The sequence below is a fragment of the Oryctolagus cuniculus genome, chromosome 8, assembly GCF_051225735.1.
Source record: "Oryctolagus cuniculus isolate XC-2025 breed Fujian yellow rabbit chromosome 8, ASM5122573v1, whole genome shotgun sequence".
NCBI lineage: Eukaryota > Metazoa > Chordata > Mammalia > Lagomorpha > Leporidae > Oryctolagus > Oryctolagus cuniculus.
In genome coordinates this window covers 30104447-30120763 of record NC_142874.1, presented here as the reverse complement: position 1 = coordinate 30120763, position 16317 = coordinate 30104447, and the positions used below count along the sequence as shown (strand labels likewise).

The following is a 16317-nucleotide window of genomic DNA, read 5'->3' as shown; positions in this document are numbered from 1 at the left end:
AATTTACAAGCACAAAACGATGTGGCTATTTCATTGGAAACTTTACTTGAAAAAATAGAATTCCAGATATTCCGGTGAGACACCAACCTCCTGCTCTCGTGTGGAGGCCTGGGCTGGATGGAACGCTGCTGGGGGAGTCACAGGAGGCCGAATGCCAGCCCTTAGGGGCTCACCTCTGTAGTGCTCGGGCGCCCAGGGGGCCGTCAGGACCCGCGGAGCGCAGTGGCGAGGGGCCGGGCGCACCCCACGGTGGGCAGGTCTTCGGAGGTAGATGGCCCTGCCGTGCGAGCAGGGCTGAGGCTGGCTCCTGCCCAAGGCCAGGACAAACTGGACGGTTCAGGACGTGACACCCCCAGGGTCTTCCTACGCAGCTTACCTGGGCCTGGGGGGTGGCAGCCAGCTTGGGGCTCAAGGGAGCCAAGACCGCAGGTCGAGGGGCTGCCTCTCCCTGGCCCGCCAGGTGCCGCACGGCTGCCGGACAGGACAGCGCAAGCAGAGCGATGGACACGTCCCAGGAGGCCCCGCTCAGTCGTCGGCCACGATCGAGAGGGCTCGGAGCTCGCTCAGTTTGGCCTCGTTCTCCTGCTCCCGCTGCTCGTCCGAGTGGCCTGGCTGGTCAAGCTGTCGGGCGAGGTCTCCGAAGATTTTATGCATTTCTGAGTAGTACACGACCTGGGGGAGGCCAGGGCCGGGCGGTGAGGGGGCCCGCAGGCAGCAGCTGGGGAGGCCGAGGGGCGGCGGGTGTGGACGGAGGCTGTGCTGCTGCCTCTCACAACCTTTATGGAGGAGCCCTGTCGGCCACTCCCCCAATGGCTGAGGGCCATGCTGGCCTCAGTTTCCCCTCCCGACAGAGCGACAGCACGCACTTTGATGGGAGTGTGCCAAGCGCAGGGCCAGGGGACTCCCTGTCCACTGCAGAAATGCACAGCCCAGCACTGGGGGGGCCAGGTGAGCAGCACCTGGGGGAGCCCCGTCAAGGTGGGCTCAAGCACAGCTGTCCCCCCAGGGCGGGGGCCGCTGTGCACTGAGTCACCAGGAATGCTCACTTGTGCAGTGACTAACGGCAGGAGGCTGGTGCGGGGGAGCGTAAGCAAGCCGGCTGCCCTGCTGCGCGGTGACAGGGCCGCCTGGCCGAGCCCAGGCCCCCGCACCTGGCCCCCGCGGCAGGGGCAGAGGGAGGGCACAGCTGCTGGCAGGACGCCACGCCCCACGGGCCCAGGTGGGAAAAATGCGTCTCACTGCCCTACACATGGCACGGCACGGCACAGCGCCAAGAAAACAAGTCCCAAACAGGTGCCAGCTCCAGCGTCAGTCCTGACACCCAGTGCCCCGCCCCTAGGCTCTGCTGACCTCCAAGGCCAGCAGGGTGGGGGTGGGCAGTGGGCTTTTCCAGGGCTCTGTCAAGGATGGATGGTGACCACTGGAGGGCGCCAGATGCCCAGCTGAGAACCACCAGACAGGCAGTGGCTGAAATGGGATCCTTCAGCTTGGTGACTTGGTGCCAGGGAGTGGGGAGAACAGTGGGGGTTCTGAGATCTGGCTATGGACCCCAACTGCTCCCATTTGCCAAAGGACTGGAGATGGGTGGCGTGGAGGTGGGAGCCGCCCAGTTCCGCTCTGCCAGGAGATACAGGGCCAGAGCCTGCCCCTCCCCGACTGCTGGCCCCAAGTCCTAGTCTGGCTTGGGAGGTGTGTGTGCTGCAGCCCCTGGGGCTTAGGGACCTGTCTGGGAGTTCAAGGCCAGCCTCCTGGGGGTCTGGGAGGGGTGCTGGGACCTCTGGAGCCCACCTCTGCTCTGGCCCACCCACACTGGACAAAGACCAAAGTGCTACTTAGGATCAGACGCGGGAGCAGAGGACTGTGGCTAGAGCTGGAAGGTAGAGAGGGCCCTCAGCTTCGCTTGGCCCTGCCACCGCGCGAAGCCACTGGCGTGGGGGGAGGAGCCCGAGGCAGGGGAGTGGCGGTGTCCCTCCCCGTGGGGCTGGGCCTCACCTGGGCCCGGATCAGGGACTCGAAGCTGGGCTGGAAGTAGCTGAGGCGGCTGCTGTGGAACCGCGGCATCTCGTCCAGCAGCTGCTTGTTCTTGGCTTCGAAGTCTTCCCGCACGGGCCGGAGCTCCTCCCGCGCCTGGAGCGGGACCCGGGTCAGAGCTCTGGCTTCCTGGTCCCCGGCACAGGGAGGCGCCTGCCGCCCCGCCGCCCCCGTCCCGCCCCGCTCAGCACCTGGTGGAGCTTGGCCAGCACAGGCCCCGTCTTCTCCTTCTCCTCGTACTTCTCCACCTTGGCCTGCAGCCTGCGGTAGTCCTGCAAGGCCTGCTCCCGCCGCTTCACGGCCATGTTGAGGCTCGGGAAGACGCTGCCGAACCTGCGTGACAGGGACAGCCTCCGTGTCGGGGGCTTCGCTTCCCGCGGGCGAGGCCAGGGCTGCTGGACCCCCACTACGGTGCAGCATGCACTTAGCCAGCCCCTGCCCTGCTCACACACCTGGAGCACAGGCGTGCAGAGCTGGAAGCCAGAGAGGTCATGACCTATGGCTGCCCAAGGTCACGGTTAGGCCAAGTTCTCCGGCAGGCGACAGAACCGAACTCTGAACCTAATTCTGGCCAATGGCCTCTCCTCTCCCTCCTCCTCCTCTTCTTCCCAGGGCTCCTTCGCCACACAGGAGAGGGGCCACCCTGAGGTCCCGCCGTGGAGATGGTGCCTCAAACTGATGCCTCAGGGACACAGCTCAAGGCCCTCCTCCTCCCTCTCCACGACAGGCCATCCAGAGCCAGCCACAGGGAGGCTTGGCTTTCTGGTCCCCGTGGGCATCACCACGACAGGTGTCGTCACCTCGGACTCGGAAGGGCCTTTGGCTGACGCGAGGGCTGGGGAGGACCAGGCGAAGCTGCCAGCAGGCTGAGGGCTGCCCACGCGCCACTCAAGGCCGAGGGGCAGGGCCGGTGGCTCGGGACCAGGGGGAGAGCTGGTTCCTCCTAGAATGTCTGAGGAACAGGGCCGGGGGCCCACCGCAGCCTCTCAGAGGTGCTCCTGGCCTGGCCCAGCAGGCACGGTCTCCCACACTGGCCTCTCCAAGGAGCTTGACTGCCAATCTGCTGTTTACGGCCTCAGCAAGGCAAGAGCCCATGTGAGATGAGGGTAATGAATGTTTTGGCCCCAGAATAAAGAATACGAACTTGACCAAGGTTAAATACCCCAGATTAGGCTTTAGAGCCAGAGGGCAGGTGGCCACAGAGCAGAGGGCTCGTCCACAGGAAAGCTGTTCACATGAGCTCCCCTAAGTTAACAGGCGGCTGTTCCGGGCTCAGGACCTGGTGGAAACGCCAGACCGGGCAGCGACCCCCCAGCCATGCCCGCTCCTAACAGGGATCAAACCAACACGCACACAACCGACTCGGCACACAGACGTGGGCCCACAGGGTGCCATGGAGATGTCCATGGCAAACTGAAGGTGGGAGCGGACGCCACGAGGACACGTGGCCGCCCGCAGGGCGGGTCTGAGGGAGGAAAGCCCTGGGAGGGGCTGGTCCCACGGCCTTGCCTGAGGCAGCTGCGCTGATGGAGCCGCAGCTGCTGGGAGCCCCTACCCCTTCCTGGGCAGCTGAGACACCCGGGGGTCGAGGCAGCAGGTGCATCTGGGCCTGAGAAGCTACTCCGTGACCGTTCCCCCACCCCAAACGGCTAAGGGGCAGCAGCGGCCACCGTGACCCTCAGTCCCCTCATCAGTGGCCAGTGCCTGGGAGACGCGGGGGGGTGCAGGAGCAGGGACGGGAACGGGAGGCGGGGCAGTGGCGGCGCAGTTTGTGCCCTGGCCACGGCCACGCCCGTCACGCTGAGCTCACACCCTCAGGAGAGGGACCCTCCCCTCATAGGTTGATGCGTGCGCGAGGTGTGTACGGCGGGGGCAGCACAGGACGGGCGCTGGGCAGCCAGGTTTCCAGGGCCAGGGCTGGACCCACCAGGAGCGCTGACCACACGGAGGGGCCTGTCGGCCTACAAAGGAAACCACAGTGCAGGCACGGGCACAGGCACAGGCAGAGCCGGCTGGGGACTTCCGGCAGGCCGTGTTTGCAGGACACCTAACCAGAGCTCCTTCCTCCTTGTCAGCCTCCTGGAGCCGGGAGCACCTGTCCTGGGGTGGGGTGGGGGGGGTGGCTGCAGTGGAAAGGGTGCCACAGAGGCATCTCCCACGGCAGCACCCGGAAGCTCGGGACAGGTAGCACATCCTGCTACAGCCAGGGGGCACCACCCTCAGGTAGGGCAGAGCTCCTGACAGAGGGGGAGAGGGCAGCCCTGGCTCTCCCCACTGCCCCCCTAAGCATGGGGCCCGCTTCTCCACTCTGCAGCCCCAGGAGGGGCCCGGGGAGCAGCAGGGACTTCTCTGCCCTGGGGACCCTACACCAGTCCCCGCTGGTGCCCCCAAGGCACCCAGCCTGTGCTCCCACTGGTCTGCCTGCCTCAGGGGAGCACCAGGGCCCGGGGGCACCCTGCTCTCTGCCCTGCGCAGCCCCCACCTCCCCCTGCCCACCGCAGCCCTCGTGCTGAGAGCGTTTGGCACGGCTCCCTCCATAGATGAGGTGGGGCCGGGCAGAGCAGGCTGGGTTTCTCGGAGCCGGGCTGTGAGCCCCTAAGGTCTGTCTCACACTTATCTGGGGGGGGGGGCGCTGGCCCACAAGGCCCTCCTCAAGGCTCAACCTCAGGTTCAATACCAAGCTGGCTGCCCTGGGAAGCGAGGGGCTGGAGCGGGAGAGGGAGGAGGGAGGAGGGAGGAGGGAGGAGGGAGGAGGGAGGAGGGAGGAGGGAGGAGGGAGGAGGGAGGAGGGAGGAGGGCAGGGGCTGGGGCAGCCGGCCGGCGGGGATGCCTGCCATTCCTCGCCCTGCGCCCCCGCAGCCGGGATCTGCCACCCACCAGGAAAGGGAAATTGAAAGCATCCCCGTCCGTCCGACACAACACGTGGAAGGGCCCGGGGCTGGGGATTAGGGGCCGAGCCCTGGGGAGGCTGGGGGCGGCGCGGCCATGTGGCCGTGATCTTCATCAGAGGACAGGAAAGCTGCAGTTTCCTGTTTCCGGTGCCGGGGTCCCTGGGAGCTGTGCTCTTGGCACGAGGGAGCAAATGGGGAGGAGGCGACAGGCAGTGGGGTTTCATGTGGTCGGGGGCACTGCACAGGCTGGCGGGGCACCGGGCAGAAGGTCAGCGGATCTGCTGCGGAGACAGGGCCACCCCCTCAGCCCCGCCCACACCTTCCTGGCAGGTGGTGGGCTGCCCCCGAGGTGTCTCTCCATTTGGCTCTAGAAACCAGGGATGGATTTCAAGGCCGCCTCGCTGGTTGTGAAATCAAGACAGCAAGTCAGCTCCCCGGTTCTGGGCTGGTGTCCCCCGCCTCACTCTGCCAACCGTGGGTGCCGGGGGCGCCGTCTGTGACTGACGGTGGGGCCCCCACGGTCCTGGCACAGCAGAGTTCCTGGGGGCAGGCTCTGCTCGGCCTGGCTCAGTCCAGGACAGACAACTGCGAGCACTCGGGTGCCCAGGGTGCCGGGCGGCAGTGGTGCGGGCCCGGGGCAGGACAGGCAGGAGCAGCCCCTTCCCCGCGGCAGGTGGGCCCGGGCCAAGGCTGTGCTGTCGGCCTGTGGTGAGGCGCTCGCGGAGGCCGGCAGGGCCCTCTCCTAACCCCGCGCCTGGAGCCTGCATGCGAATGCACGGCTCTCAACCACCCCAGACACCAGGGGCCGGAGGATCAAAAACCGCTCTCCTCATTCCCCTCCGGGCCCCGGGCCAGGCCTAGCGCTAATTAAGCGGAGCCTCAGTCCCCGGCCGGCGAGGAGCTGCCAGGGACCACCGCAGGAGAGGTAATAGCGCGCAGCTGCTGGGCTGGGCAGGCGCCTTTCTAGGTCAGAGCGCTGGGGAGAGGCCAGGCGAGGAGACGCGGTCGCGGGAGCTTCAAGGCCGGCCCCCTGCCTGCGCCCCTCACCCCTGGGGGGCCCAGGGAGTAGCCTGACTGATCACAACCAGGGCCTGCCCTGACACAAGGTGAGTCTCACACAAGAATTCCTGACCCCTCAGGTCACCAGTTAGGGGACCTTCCCCAGCAGGGCCCTGGCGGCCGCTCCCTTCTCCATGTGCGGCCGCCCCCACACGTCCCAAGCCGAGAGCTGCAGGCAGCTGCGCTCCCGATCCGGCCGAGATGAAAGGCCTTGCTCATGTCCGCTGAGGGCTGGCCAAGATCTCTGCTAGCTCAATCCAGCCAGAAGCCACGGGGCACACGGCCAGATGGCCCTCGGACCAGCACCGGGGCCGCTGTGCAGGGCTCGGCCGTGCCCCGGGGCTGCCCTGGGGCTGCCAGGACCACCCCCCCCCCCCGGGCCTCCCGGTCAGGTTTCCCAGGGAATCTGGGGTGCTGGCAGTGTGTGGTCCCGCGGCTTACTCACTTTTTTAAGGGTTCAATCACAGTCTTTTGGATCTGGTTCACCTGTCAAAAGCCAAGAACAGACGACATCAAACCTGGGGCAAGGAGCAGGTGCGGTGGCTGCGTCCCCTGTTGAGGCGCTGGTTCGAGGCCTGGTTGCCCCAACACCGATCCAGTTTCTGGCCAGTGCATCCTGGGAGGCAGCAGATGGCTCAAGCGCTTGGGCCCTGACACCCACAGGGGAAACCTGGATGGAGTCGCGAACTCCTGGTTCTGGCCTGGCCCAGCCCTGGGCGTTGTGGGCATTTGGGGGAACGAAGCAGGGGACGGCAGATCTCTGTCCCTCCGCCTTCCCAAACACCACAACAGGGGCAGGCAGATTCCTCCTGAGAGGATGAGGCTGCATCCCCTCGGAAGAGGGAGACCTGGGAGGGGTCCCTGGAGCGCCCGAGTGAGGCAGAGATGGCGGCCAGGAAGCGGTGAGGGCACAGGGCGCTGCACTGTCCCGTCCCAGGGTGCTGCCCGTTCTGCTGCCTGCTGTGCACCAAGGCTTGTCAGGGCCTTGCTGAGCAGCGGGGGTGGTGGCCTGGTGGCTGAGAGAACTGGGGGGGCTCTGGGTGTGCCAAGCCACCACGAGTGTTCCTCATGGGAGCCTTGGGGGAGCCACCAGTGCCAAAGCGGAGGAGACTGGGGCAAGCAGGCATGGGCTTGTGACACAGGGTCCCAGAGGGCAGGGGTAGCCCCGCGAGGGCTCTCCGCGGTCAGGGACGGGAGGTGGCAGCAGTCACCTTCTCCTGGTTGAAGGCGTCCATCCGCTTCATGGCCGTGTCCAGGGCTGTCGCCATGTTCAGGAAGTCCTGGTCCTGCTCGCAGAGGGGGTTGGAGAGCAGGTCCAGGGATATCTTCACGGCCGACTTGGACATGGCTGCAAGAAGTCAGAGCTCAGTGAGTCTGGGAGGGGCAGGCGTCCTGCTCTCTAGGCCCGTGGCCAGCGGAACCACGGAGCGCCGCAGCCACACGACGGCACGCTCGGCGGAACCACAGAGTGCCACAGCCACATGACGGCACGCTTGGCGGAACCACGGAGCGCCGCAGCCACACGACGGCACGCTCGGCGTGTGCTCCTCCCTCCTGGCCGCCACGCTGCTCAGGGAACCCTTCAGAGCCGCTTCCCGGGCCGTGCTGACTTGATTTCCCAAACTCTGGCCTCTCACGGGATCATCTGGGTGGGCAGCTGGGAGACACGTTATTTCTGGCTCCAGAGGGTTTGACCTCACCAACCGGAGCCAGTGAAACACTCCAAGACTGTGCCTTTCCAAAGAGCTCTCAGGGAACCGGGGTCGACAGGCAGGGAGTCCGCTGGCAGAGGCCCGGCTCTGCAGAGCGCCCCGTGGGGCTGGGACGGGCCTGAGGGAACTGCCGCCGCCTTTGTGAGCCCTCCCGCTGCAGCTCCATGGAACAGCCAGAGCCAGCAGAAAGAAGGCGGGTGGCTGCGTTTCCATAAAACTTCATTGACAAAACCCGGGCAGTCCGGGCCCGCAGCGTGGCTTCCCCACCGGTTCAATGACACACGGTAGTAAGAAGCCCACAGGAAACCGTGTTCTCCTGAGGCTCACCTGGACACCCTGAAGATGGACAGCCAGTGCTGAGCCGGCGTGAGCCCGCCTATCTCTGCCCTTGACCCTCTAGAAGTCCATCTGCAAACAATGCAGACCTGGACACTGGTGTGGCCTGAGGACTCCGGAGCTGCCGGCAGGCTCCAGTGAGCCTCATGCCCCAACTTGCCTGCACCCATTATTTCAGTGAGGGTTCACACAGCCACGATGAATTCTGGTTCCATTTCTATGGTCTGTGACGTGGCCAAGGTCAAGGAGCCGCAAGGGCTGAGCTGGGACCTGACCGCGGGTGCCTTGATCCCTGCTCCCTGCTCCCCGTGGGATCTGGCCTAAAGGAAGCAAGTGGACAGATCCCACGAGGCTCAACTGAGAGGTCCACTTTAAAACAAAATATTTATTTACTTGAAAGGTAGGGTGACAGAGAGAGAGAGAGAAAGAGAATCTTCCCTCTGCTGGGTTACTCCCCACAAGGCAGTAACAGCCAAGAGCTGAAGCCAGGAGCCAGGAGCCCCATCCAGGTCTCTCCCGTGGGTAGCAGGGGCCCACACACTTGGGCCACCCTCTGCCTCCCTAGGCACATTATCAGGAAGCTGGCCTGGAAGCATGGAGCAGCCGCAACTTGGAGCAGCACTCGGATACGGGACGCCGGCATTGTAAGCAGTGGCTTAACCTGCTGGGCAATGGGGCCAGCCCCTGGGAGGTCCCCTGGGTGGCACCAGCGGCCCCCAGCGGCCCTGTCAGCCAGCAGGGCAGCCTGGAGCTCACGCGGCAGCTCAGAGGCAGGATGGAGACTGCTGGGAGCTTTGGAGTCTGGCCCTGCGCGAGCGTTCAGGTCTCCACGATGTGCAAGCAGAATTCTAGCAGGGCAGGGAGCGAGGCTCCACACCGCCCGCCCCGAGTGCGTCCGGGTGCTGGATACACGTCACCGAGTTTACTGCGCCGAGTGCTTCCGGCCTGTTGCTTACGTGTGTGGCACCAAGAAAAACAGTGCTCTCCATCAGATGGCGGCACGCCGTCAGGAACTCGGCGCACAGAACTCAGAGATGCTCTGTGTGGACAGTGCCTCCCAATCAACGCCCGCCGTGCCCCCAGGGCCGACCCCTGAGGGTCCCTGCATGAGCCAGCAGAGCAGGCCCGCGCGGACACACGGCCTGTGCACGGTGTCACCCTGGGAGAGGCTGGTCACCCAGTAAAAGGGCAAAATGTGTGCGAAGCCTAGAAATGAGAGAACTTTCCAGAAACGTTGAAGCACTGGAAGGAAAAAAAACAACAAAAAAGTCTGTGAAGTAATTTTGCGGGTTTGGAACAAATTTTATATGTATTTTTAAATTTTTTTTTTTTTAATTTGAAAGGTGGAGAGAGAGTGACAGAGAGCAAGAGAGTGAGCGCCCACCTGCTGGTTCACTCCCCGGCACCTACAGCAGACAGAGCTGGGCTCGGCTGCGGCTGGGAGGTGGGAACACAAGCCCGGTCGCCCACGTGGGTGGCAGGGACCCAACCAGTAAAGCTATCGCCACTGCCCCCCAGGGTGTGCACGTGCAGGAAGCTGGGACTTGCTCAGGCACCTGGGCAGGGGACAGGGGTGTCCCGGGCAGCACCTTCACTGCTGTGTGCACCCCTGCCCCCGGCATGTGTGACTCGATGTGGCTGTGAAGTGACCCCATGCGACACAAGGAAAACAAAAACCTGGATGAAGCCGCAAGTGTTTCTGCACAAAATCCAGGAAGTCAGAGGCTGGGGGAGACTCCTCCTGCGTTTCCCAGTGCCCCTCCCCCAACGCCGGCGTTTGCTGCGATGGAGTGAGAACCATGGCCTGACTCCGCCACAAGGCAGGGGAGCAGAGCAGCGCCCCAACATGGAGATCACGGCGGCCCAGCTCACAGCCCCCGGCACAAGCCCAGAGTGGGGTCTCGGCCCCACTCGGGTCCCTGGAGTCCTTACGCTGCCGCCAGCGTGCGGGGGGCAAAGGCCCAACGGGGACCGACCAAGCCGAGTGATAAAATTCTCTGAAAGAGCTCTCTGCTGTGGCCTGGGAGGGCAGTGGAGGATGGCCCAGGTGCTCCCGCACCCGCATGGGAGACCAGGAGGAAGCACCTGGCTCCTGGCTTCGGATCAGCGCAGCGACGGCCGTGGCGGCCATTTGGGGGGTGAACCAATGGAAGGAAGACCTTTCTTTCTGTCTCTCTGTCTATAACACTATCTGTCAAATTAAAAAAAAATTTTTTTAAATTCTCTGAAAGGTCTTTTTTGGCACGACAGCTGGGGCTTCCCCGCCCTGTGTGCGGAGCTCAGGGAGGCCATCCCGGCACCTCCGGGCCGTACCACCACACCACCGGGCGGCTCAGTAGCAACCTTTTCGGGCCTCGCCCACATCGGACAGCCCGGCGGGGCCAGCCCCACCCCCTCCCCCGTCTCGGGAGCCACTGGTCCAGAGGTACCTTCTCCGCCCACACTCCTGGGTTCCAGGAACCACCTGCTGTCTTGGTTTCTTTGGTGGCAGACTAAGGTGTCCCCCACCACATGCCACTCTTCACTGCCCTGCAGTGCGAGTGCTGCCACAGCCTGACTGGAACGCAAGGGGACGAGCAGTCCAGGCCCCTCACATCTGCCATCGCCACGGTGACAAACTCCCAAACCCACCCGAGCCCGGGACACACCGTGTTTGGAGACGCTAGGGGCCGGCAGTGAGGGGCAGGTCCCATTCAGACGAGCCCGGGTCCTGGGAGTGAGCCGTCCCCAGACCTGTGGCACCGACAGAAACTGGCACAGGGGCACAGGGCAGGAACCGTCCCTTCGTCAGCAGCTCTGAAGGCGCCGTCTCAGCACCCGGGGGTGAGCCGAACCTCTGCTATGGCAGCACCTAGCGCGGGGTTCCTTCATCCTGGTACCGAGGCGGCCCAGGGTGGTCTTCAACACCCACCGGGGGCAGTGACACCGCCCACCACTTGGACTTGCTGCTGAGCCAGCCGTGCCAACACTGAGATGGGAGGAAGAGCTAACCCTCACGGAGAGCAGGCCGTGGCTAGACATGGTTCCAGCGCACTGCGTTAACCAACCCGCGTTGTCCTAGCCCGCCGGCAGGGTGGGGAGCAGGTGAGGGCGCCGAGAGCCCAGCGCAGTGCCCGCGTGGACACAGCAGCGGCCGACCTCTGGCCAAAGGCCTGGCATTCTGGGCTGGGGGAGCAAGGGCCTCGAGGGCCCCCTCTCGCCTCCACCCAGCGCCCCGCAGCCCTGCGTTTCTCCCGGTTGCTCACGGCCTCTTGCGAGCGCACAGCCTGGGGATAAGGCACCCAGTGCTCCTGACGCCAGGGCTGCCTGTGTCTCTGGGCTGCTGGGCCCAGCTCCTCCTCATTTCGGCCAACTGAGCCTTCCCAGGCCACTGGCTGCTTCCTGGCACCACACGCTCCCACGCACAGCCCCTCAGAGCCCTCTGGGATGGCGGAGTTATCCTGAGGCAGCGCTGGCTCTACACTGCAACTCGGCTCTCAAACACCATGGCAGCCAGCCCCCCCGGGCCAAGGACGGTCATTGCTCAGTTTCTAAATCGGAGAGGCAGAAGGAGAGGGGGACAGAGACACATCTCCCCTTTACTGGTTCCTTTGGGGCTGGGCCAGGCAGAGGCCGGGAATGGGAACTCCATCTGTCTCCCACAGGGGTGGCAGGGCCCCCAGCACGGGAGCCATCATGACTGCCTCCCAGGGGACGCATCAGCAGGAAGCTGGAACTGGAAGCAGAGCAGAGCCCTGAACCCAGGCGCTGGGACATGGGACGCAGGCAAATCAAGCAGCATCGTGACCCCTGGGCCACTCGCCCAGCCCAGGGACTGCTGTCTGCGCCAGGACAGAACGTGCCGCCTCTTCCCTCCGGGCAGCCTGAGCTGGCAGGGAGATGTCTACCTACCCTAACTGGGCCCTAGGCGGGCCTGGCAGCCAGCACCCGCCCACAGAACTCTGTGGGGACTGGCGACCACCTGCCGGGGACCGGCCTCCGGGCACTTTGCTCAGGCTGCCTAGTCTCCGCCCCCCACGCAGAGACTCCCGAGTGAGCCCTCTAGGGGCCGCGGGAGGAAGCGCCCCGCACCCGGCCTCCCTGCCAGGGCACAGCGGGCGGCACCTACCCAGGTCGGCGTCGGCACTCTTCTTCATGTCCTTCTGCAGCTTCCTGGTCTGCTCTTCCAGCCTGCAAGGCAGGGCACAAGCCTGGGCGCCGGGCCTCCTTTCGTCACCTCTCCCGGGTTACGCAGATACTCCGGAACGCCCACCAGGGAGGAGAGGGGCCCTTTCACCCGGGGACCCTTCCCGCTGTCTGCAGTGCCACGGCCAACTCTGCATGAGGCCAGCCCCCAAGTGCTGCACGTCCCGCAGGGCCACGCGCTGGGGGCGGATTGGTGGCAGTGGGGGTGGCCTAGGCTGCCCTCAGCTCCCAGGGTGCTGAGGCCACAGAGAGCCACTGGCGCGCTATGAGGAGACAAGGCAGGGTGCCGAGTGAGGCCTGGCGGGGTCCCAAGCTCCCGCCTCACCCTTGTGGGGTCTGACACTCACTGTTGCAGTTTTCCATACTCCCTTTCAAAGTCTCTCTCCACCTGTAACAAAAGAGCGAGCTCAATCATCGAGAAATGACAGCACGTCGGAAAAAATCTCCCAGCCTCCTGAAACTCCCTCCACACCCTGCCCCGGTCTGCAGCAAACACCACCACCCAGTTCCTACAAGCACCAGCAGATCGCTAACGACACAGCACCCCTGTGTTCCCAAATTAATTAAGTGTGTGATTGAGGAAGCGAGACTCCCTCCCAGCCGGGCCGGCCAGACAAGTAGCGGCGCATTGTGGCTCTGCTCCTCCACCGTGGGGAGCAGGGAGCCAAGCTGGGTGCCGCTTCTCAACAGTCCCCCCCCCCGGGGGGGGGCGTAGGCAGCCACGGGGCTGTGAACGCGGCTGAGATTCACCCAGGGAGGTGGGAGGAGGCAGAGGCAGAGGTGGGTCTGGGTGTAGGGCGGCTCTAGCCGGCAGACCCAAGCAGCTCTCAGTCTCCTCGGCTCAGCCTGCTGCCCGGCTCAGGGTGGGCCGACAAAGACCACGCCCACGCCTGCAGGTGGGAGAGGGGGCTCTGCCTGGGCCTTCCCGGGCTGCACCTGGCTGTCACTCCAGTCCCTTCTCCGTGGCGGAACGTGCAGATGCAGATCACACATGGAATTTTTTTTTTTTTTTTTTTTTTTGTAATTAGAAAAGGAGAGAGCAAGTTCCCCCTTACCTCTGCCCCACGCACTGGTTCATTCAGTCCCCAAGTGCCTACAATGGCTGGGGCTGGGCCAGGGCCGGGGCTAGGCCAGGGCCGAGGCTGGGAATTCAATCCAGGTCTCCCATGCGGTGGCAGGAGGCTCCTCACTAGTCACCAGTGCTGCCCCCCAGCGTCTGTATCAGGAAGCAGGACCCAGCGGTGGAACCCAGGCATTCCAAGGTGGGGTGTGGGCATCAGCTCCCTGGCTGTCCAGTGGGGGGCCTTCACATAGTCAGGCGGCTTCCCAGGGGAGGTGTCAGCCCTCCCCATGTGTGGGGGTGGGGGATCCTCTCCTGCTCACTGCAGTGGGGGAGGCCAGGGCCGTCCAGAGGCACTGGCGGGGCTGACAACCCCAGGGCAGAGAGAAGCCCAGCAAACACTGGCCAGGCCAAGCTTGGCGCCCCGTGCCATCACATGGTCACCGCTCCTGTCGCTGGACACAGCTCCTTTCTTACATGGGCGAGTGTGAGTGTGACCAGCGTCTCCACACATTATAAGCACTTATTGCCACGAAGGTGAAACTGACGCTAAGCATTCCTTGGCCAAACTCCCGTGGAGAGCCAGGACCCAGTGGAGGTGCTGTCTTGGTGTGCCCAACCCCAGAGGCAGCCTCGCTTTTGCAATCCCCCAAGTGTGCTGCAATGTGTGGGATGGCCACGAACACCTGGCTCCGCGGCTGGGGACTGCTCGGACTTGCACAGGTTTCCGACAAGGCTGGCTCGTTCTGGCTGACGACAAGCTCGATCGAGGTCTCACGCTGGCCGCTGAGCAGCGTGCCAGGGCCACTCAAAGCCACCTGACAGCCCCAGGCAAGTTCAGGACCTTTCGCCTGCCCTGCTCCCAGGAGCCAGGGGCAGCTCGCGCTACAGCTCGCTGCCCCCAGTCTGTCTCTGCCGCTGGGAAAGAGCGAGGAGGGGCAACGGCAGAATTCCAGCCCCTCACATAAGGCTACGGGAACAAAGGGACACACTGGAGCACATTCCGAGGTATATGGACTCTCAGGGAAAGAGCCAAGGAGAAAAGATCTGAACATCTTCGCTTGATGCCGCTGCCAAAAGGCAGCTGGAGCCCAGTCAACAACGCAAGTGCAAACACATGTGCACGGCCGGCCAGGGGCTTGGGCCGGCCAGGCCAGGCTGGCGAGCTCAGCGCGTGGAGACTCGGGCACCTGGAGGCTACCTCGGCTGGCCCCTGCATTCCCCAAGGCTCGGGTGGGAGGGAGGGCTGTGCTGGCCACTGCTCCATCCACAGTGCCTAGGTCAGGCCCTGGCACACAGCAGGAACTCAGTATGTGTTGAATGAATGAACAGGCTGACTTCCCACCCTGACTTCCACTCACGGTGAGGCGAGAAAGGAGACACGTGGGCGGGGCTAGGGTTCAGGTGAACGGGAGCAGAGCTAGGGTGGAGGGGCCATCTGGAGAACCCCTGGCAGACGCTGCCTCCCCCTCGGGACGTCCCTACAGAATTAAGGTGGGCTCACAAGGCTGAAAGACCCTCCACGGGGGACGTGAACCCCTTTTCGAGTGGGAAGGTTCAGTGGATCCTTTTCCTGTGATGTCGCAGGGCACCTGCCTCGCTAGGAATCCTGGGGCACAAGACCCAGGCTAGCCCTGGCTTCGGAGGCCCATGGCGGGCAAAAGCCGGAAAGAGCTCCTCCACCCTCCCCAGTTATGCGGGCAGGCGCGGCTCCTTTCTCCACACCAAGACACTGCCGCCACTTTTATGGGACCTGGGGGAGTGGGAGGGGCCGGAGCGGAGGTGGGGGCGCCTTTGCTCTTGCGGCTGTGTGCTAACGGTCAGCCTGCGCACAGCGCACGCCGGAGCAGCCGGAGCAGCCGGAGCCTTGGCAATACTGGCGTGTGCATGAAGAACCTGGGCACGGGAGAGCAGCAGAGCACAGACACAATGCTCCCTTTGTGTCTGACAGTCGGGTGCCTCGGGCCAAAACCTTCCTGAAACTCCCTGCAGATAACAGGAACATTTCTTCCCATGACAGGGGCGCTGTGACTCCCAGTAACCCAGGCGGCCACATCTGCCCCCTCCCTGGAAGTGCCTGGGCAAGAACAACAGAGCGCGTCACCGCTGTTCGGGGGCAGCTGCCAGAGATGCCGAGACAACCACGCGGCCCAGGCCTGTCCTGGGGACCAGGAGGGGGTGCCGGGGTGGGGCCCGAGGCCCAAGGAGGCAGGGTCTTGCTGCATACACTTCAGCACCTCTGGGAAGGTGAGGAGAGCAAGCCAAGGAAGTGTGTCACTCTATCCCAAGCTGTACCTTGGCCTGGCCTCCAACTTCACTGCAGTGAGGAGTGAGCTGCCCGGGACAGGCTGGTCCTTGATGGCTTACAAACAGCCAGACCCACGAGCTCCCTGGACGGCAGTCGGTATCCCCCTGGTGTGTAACTTGGTGTGTGCGTGACACAGTTACTACTGTCATCTCATCTCACAATTGAGAGACCACGGCTCAGAGGCTGAGGACCTCACCCAGGGTCACAGGTGCCTCCCTGCCACCCAGTCTGTCAGGGGACTACAGTTCCGTGTCAAGTGAGCCAGTGGAGGGAAGGCGCGGGTGCACCTGCCGCCCCAGCCTCAGATGAAAGGGCCTGGAGGTCTCTCCGTGAGCCAATCTGGCAAAGGGGCTGGAGGCTGCATCCTAGCCTCTGCTGCTCAGTGGAGAACAAAGTCCATTTCAACAAAGGCTGGGGTGTGGGAGGGCCGAGTGTTCGCAGTGAGTGAAGGAATAAAAGACCCTTCTCAAAACCACTTCGCTTTCAGATCTGCCATGGATTAAACTCTGGAGACTCCAAGCCACACCTTCCCACTTCCTGTAACCGCCAGAGCCCAGCGTTCGCACGCCCAGATCCTCTGGGCTTCTGCTGAGCGCCTCTGCAGATGGTCAGCCTCTGCATGGGGGGGAGCGCTGGCTCTGCTGACCACCTGCCCCGCTCGAAGCAGGGAGAGCTCTTTTAACTCGGGCCCACTTCCTTTCGGGGGATCTAACTTTGGATTTCCCAAAGATGGAG

General features: G+C 64.2%; 1 protein-coding gene across 3 annotated transcripts in view; it reads right to left on the bottom strand.

Moving 5' to 3' along the window:
* Positions 1-24: 24 nt before the first annotated feature.
* The window catches only part of BIN3 (bridging integrator 3), a 42295-nt gene continuing 26002 nt past the window's right edge, over positions 25-16317 (bottom strand). For all 3 annotated transcript variants that reach the window (XM_017338320.4, XM_008249867.5, XM_051836749.3), the window contains 7 exons: positions 12562-12602; positions 12138-12199; positions 7193-7329; positions 6427-6467; positions 2223-2364; positions 1993-2127; positions 25-672 (listed from right to left, as the gene is read on the bottom strand). In XM_017338320.4, coding sequence (XP_017193809.2) covers positions 526-672; positions 1993-2127; positions 2223-2364; positions 6427-6467; positions 7193-7329; positions 12138-12199; positions 12562-12602 — 705 coding nt within the window. In that variant the 3' untranslated portion in view covers positions 25-525. The remainder of the gene's footprint in view (positions 673-1992; positions 2128-2222; positions 2365-6426; positions 6468-7192; positions 7330-12137; positions 12200-12561; positions 12603-16317) is intronic.